This window comes from Octopus bimaculoides, chromosome 4 (assembly GCF_001194135.2).
Source record: "Octopus bimaculoides isolate UCB-OBI-ISO-001 chromosome 4, ASM119413v2, whole genome shotgun sequence".
Taxonomy (NCBI): Eukaryota; Metazoa; Mollusca; class Cephalopoda; order Octopoda; family Octopodidae; genus Octopus; species Octopus bimaculoides.
In genome coordinates, this window is record NC_068984.1 from 114,709,488 (window position 1) to 114,715,077 (window position 5,590).

The 5,590-nt window shown below is 35.3% G+C and overlaps 1 protein-coding gene across 1 annotated transcript in view; it reads left to right on the plus strand.

Moving 5' to 3' along the window:
- The window catches only part of LOC106872123 (CCR4-NOT transcription complex subunit 1-like), a 62,422-nt gene that overhangs the window by 23,714 nt on the left and 33,118 nt on the right, over positions 1-5,590 (plus strand). Inside the window, 4 exon segments of the mRNA XM_052967370.1 lie at positions 514-662; positions 1,053-1,212; positions 3,154-3,361; positions 5,460-5,576. Of these exon segments, the coding sequence (XP_052823330.1) occupies positions 514-662; positions 1,053-1,212; positions 3,154-3,361; positions 5,460-5,576 (634 nt within the window).

Below are 5,590 nucleotides of genomic sequence, written 5' to 3' on the forward strand. Positions count from 1 at the left end.
TGTATATACGTACGTGTGTATATACGTACGTGTGTATATACGTACGTGTGTATATACGTACGTGTGTATGTGTGTACGTGTGTATGTGTGTGTGTGTATATGTGTGTGTGTGTATATGTCTGTATATGTCTGTGTGTGTATGTATGTATGTGTGTATATATATGTGTGTGTGTATATATATGTGTGTATATATATATAAATAAAATTAGAAAGTTGCCACAAATACAGATCTCAAAAATAATCACAGTGGTGGATTTGATTCACTAAAACCCTTGCAAGCAGTGCTCCAGCATGGTTACAGTCTTATAACTGGTGACAGCAAATGATTGTGTGTAAGTATATTTGTGTTAGTGTGTGTGTGTGTGTGTGTGTATACATGCATAAGGAAAACCAGTATGACAAGTTTTTCTCCACTTTAAATGTACTAATATTAATTAGTTGCTTAAGAATTTGCTTTCCAGAGGTACCTGACTTGCTCTTCTCCTCTGTGATACTTTTAATTTAATTTTGTAGGAGCCATTTGTTCAAGCTTGTGTAAACTTTCTGAAACGCCGTTTCCCAGCTGTGACAAGTGGTGCAGTTAAAGAAGAACATCAAACAAAGAACAGACTGCCAACAGAGACTGTGCAAACTATGTTATCTTGTTTACAAAACTATGCAAAGTAAGCTACCTTGTATATTTGTTTAAGCTAGCTCTAAGTGATGTTTTATATATATATAGATATATATATATATATATAGAGAGAGAGAGAGAGAGAGCTATGTGTATTTTTAAAGTTTTCCTTAGAATTTTTGAGCTTGGATAAGTAAAACATTAAAATGGTACACGACAAATTCTTACATGGTAACAATATGAATTATTGGTTGCTATCTTAGCATGTTTGCCATTTTTCATTAACGTCTGTTGTCCATACTGGCATGGGTTGGACTGTGTGACTAGAGCTGGCGGGGGTGTATGATTGTAGTTTATTGTTTCACATGAAATTCTGCTTCAGGAAATAGTTTTAATACTCAATTGCTGATATATACATTTTATATTTTGAAACTTTCAGCCAAGTCACATCACATGAATTATCTGAAGCCATCTTAACTATAGCTGCTAATGCTAATCAAATATTGAATAAACAACGGCAAATACCGCCTGGAGCTGTTGGAGCCAAACTTAATCAATCTGCTATTAATCCTGCTCAACCAAGTCCAGTTATTGTGAATGTAAGTTGTATTTTTTTTTTTTTAGGAATTATGTTTTCTTTACTACATAAGCACAAGTATTGTAGCTGAATCTGCTGTTTTGTAACTGAAATTTTTGAAAAACTACAATATCACCTGGTGTTACTGTGCACTCTTGAGTTCAAATCCTGCTGAGGTCCTTTTTGAGTTTAAATCCTGTCATGGCCTATTTGGGTGGTAGGTTTAATTTGTGTTATATATATATACATCATTTTATATTTCTTATGCTGTTGGATTAAAATTTTAATAGGACAAAGATATGTCTAGGATAATTTTGTTTTGTTTTGAAGATTTGAAACAAATAATAAAAAGATTCTCTTGATGCATGTTACTTTCATTATTCTAAACAGTTTTTATAAGTTTTTCTTTACCATGTTACTTTGCCAAAGGTTTGTTTCACAAATAGGAATGCAACCGGGGAAAAATATATTTTAGAAATCTGTCTGGTATCAATCCGGTCATTTGTTCACATCATGATTTTCTGTTTTAATTTTTGAAATCACAAAAACTAATGTCTTGTCTATTATATCAATGTGCTGACAATTAATTCCTGTGGTTAATAAAAACAAAAACTTTCATGTTTGGAAAGGAGATAGTAAAAGAAATTCAAACAAATGCTACTGGCCTCTGCACCCACTCACTTATGAAGGAAGGCTATTGGTGCATGCACACACTGCAAGTATTCATATGTATGTGTATACTCTTTACTCTTTTACTTGTTTCAGTCATTTGACTGCGGCCATGCTGCAGCACCACCTTTTAGTCGAGCAAATCGACCCCAGGACTTATTCTTTGTAAGCCTGGTACTTATTCTATCGGTCTCTTTTGCCGAACTGCTAAGTTACGGGGACGTAAACACACCAGCATCGGTTGTCAAGCGATGTTGGGGGGACGAACACAAACACACACACACACACACACATATATATATATACGACGGGCTTCTTTTCAGTTTCTGTCTACCAAATCCACTCACAAAGCTTTGGTCGACCCAAGGCTATAGTAGAAGACACTTGCCCAAGGTGCCACACAGTGGGACTGAACCCGGAACCGTGTGGTTAGTAAGCAAGCTACTTAGCACACAGCCACTCCTTGCAAATGTCTGTAGTGTTAGTTTGACTCTCATTATTTAGTGATGATTTAACACCTGCATCTTAGGGTATGTCACTTGTGAACATTGCTCCAATCTACTCAGCTACAGAAATGAGTTTCAGCAATAGCTAGATTAATCCTAGTGGGGGTGTGTAGCTTAGTGGTTAGGGTATTTGGCCCATGATTGTCATGTTGTGAATCTGATTGCCAGCAGTACATTGTGTCCTTGAGCAGGACACTTTCATGTTGCTCCAGTCCACTCAACTGGCAAAAATGAGTTGTACCTGTAAATCAAAGGTCCAGCCTTGTCACATTTTGTGTCATTCATTTCACAAGCAGGCTGTTTTGTTGATTGGATCAATTGGAACACTTGTCTTCATAACCAACGGAGTGACAGTTCTAGGAAATTAATCTTGTGATGGACTGATGACCTGTCCAAGATGGGTTGTTGTAATCTTAGTTGTGTAAACACATGGAAACCAAGTTAACCTCCAACCTAATGGGTTCTAGGGTTTATGGTGGACTTAAGTCTGTCAATATTGGAAATATGAAAGGCCATGTTTGAATGTGAATTTGGAACTGAGGAACTAAATAATGTCATTGATTATGTTTTTATTGTTACCTTCAATTTTTTTTCTTTTTTCTTTTTTTGTATATAAAAATTTTTGTATATAGTAATTCTGCAAAAACACCCTGATTTTCGAAAGCTGTCTCTGTTTCTTGTTGCAAGATTGTTTGTATATGTCTGCATCTCCCACATATACAGTAATTTTGCATTTATCATCATGCAAACTTTAGGTATCAAAGCAGCTTACACACTTTCTTTTCTAGATGGCTCCCCTTCCTAACATGAATGCTTTGGATATGGGTACCCCGGCAGTGAGTGGAACGTTCCCACAAAGTTTGGCTACCCTGAGTTCTGCTGCTGCAGCTGCTGTAGCTACTGGTGCACCTGGTTCACCTGCAAAAGGATTTCCTGGAATAAACCAAGTCCCAGCTGGTTATGGGTCTATTCAGAATTTAACTACACAATTACAAAGTAATTTTTTCTTTTAATGATTTTTATCTTTCAGAAGTTTGCTTAGTTTATTTGGTGCTTTTTAAAAAATATTCTTTGAAATTGTCTTTTTCTTTACTGGTAGTTTGATTGGGAGTGGGCTGAAGGAAAGAGAGTATAAAGATTTAAAGATTCCCAAACTTTGTAGTACTGAAGATTAAAAAAATTTTTTTTTTTAGTTATTCTAAAACAATGGTTCTCAACTGAGGCCCATATGACCCCAGGTGGTCCAGGTAAGATTTTGGGGTGGGGTGGGGGGCACACAAGCAAAATAGTAAATTGGGGATCCACACAGAAGTATTTCAAGGGTCCATGACAAAATTTTGATTTAGATGTATTTATTACAAGAAACCTTTTACATAGTTCAACCTACAGAAATTATTGTGTGAAAAACTAAACAGGAATTTTGAAAGTACCTATAAAACTAGCTTTTCAACTCCAAACGGCTATGGGGTCCATCAGTAAAATAGTAATCAAGGGGGTACATAGGTAAAAAAATGGTCGATTAAATCAAGGCATATCTACTAAATACTAGATTAAGTATTTTAATAGTATTTTGTTTCTAGAAATAAATCTTGCAAAAATGGTGTCCATTTACTTTTGAGATGTGTGTGTGTATATATATAGTGAGAATTTACAAAAAAAAACAAAGGACAAAGACGTGTGTGTAAACAACAAATAGATCTGTTAGTTTAACGCTCAGGAAGTGAGAAAGTATTTTACATTTCAAGCCTTCGCTCTTTGACAGAAAGGAACACACAAATAAACAGGGAGAGAAAATAAAAAAGGTTTAGTGGCTAGCGATCTATCATGGCAAAATATATATATATATATATATATATATATATATATATTTGTATGTGGTCTTGTCTTGATATCAGATGAGGATTACAAATGAGCATCACTGCCATTTACAATCATGGGGAAATATTACCTTGCTTGGAAACAGGAAGGATATGCAACCATAAAAATTATCTGCCTTTACAAATTCTGTCTGACCCTTGCAAGCATGGAAAGAGAGATGGTAATCATTGATGATAATGATGATGAATGTACAGCAGTATTTTGCTTTTGTGCTGTGTTCCTCGCAGTTTTAGTCTTTTGAATTAATATATATGATATTGATATTCACTGCCATTTGTTTTTAACATCCACTTTTCAATGCTTGCATGGGTTGGACAGAATTTGTTGAGGTAGATTTTCTGTGGTTGGATGCCCTTGTCACCAACCCTCACCTGTTTCCAAGCAAAGTAATATTTCTCCATGGCCAGACATATTTTCATGGAAGATTGGAAATGAATGACACTGCATGTGTGATAGCACTTAACTATCTTGTGAAATCAAGTAATATCCATGTACACGTGTGCACATACACACGTAGACACCTTTCATCTTGTTTCAGCCATGCTGGGGCACCTCCTTGAAGAGTTTTTGTAAATGAATTGTCTCCAGTACTTATTTCTTGTTAAGCTTGGTACTTATTCTGTCAGTATCTTTTGCCGAACTGCTAAGTTAAGGGGATGTAAACACACCAGCACCAGTTGTCTGGTGGTGGTGGTGGACAATCACTAACATAAAGACACACACATATATAGATATATATAAGACGGGCTACTTTCAGTTTCTATCTACCAAATCCACTGAGAAGACTTTGGTCAGCCTAAGGCTATAGAAGACACTTGTCTAAGTGCCATGCAGTGGGACTGGACCTGAAACATGCCATGAAGCAAACTTCTCACCACACAACCATTATACTTAGATTCTTATTAAAATCATTTTATATTTCTAATGATACTACCTGATTGGAACCTTGGCAATCTTTGTGCCATAATGTCCATCTAGCTAGATTACGAAAGTTGCCAAAAAAAAAAAAAATTTTTTTTTTTTTAGTCTGTTTTAGAGTTTAGTGTATTATATCAGCTAAAACTGATTTATAATTGGATATCTTCCTATAAAAAAGGACATTTTTTATGGTTTGTGAGTTTATTTCTAAACGAATGTTGCAGCAACGTCATTTCTAATATAGTTTACATCCTTGATTTTCAATATTTCAAATATTATTTTTGAAACTTTTTCTTAGATTTAAACTTACAAGCTCCATTGATGACTAGCCGAAATGCTGTCTATTCTCTTGGATCACTGGGTGCACAAGCGACTCTAAAACAACAACCACCATCAAATATAGATAATAAAATGGGTATGACTTGTTTT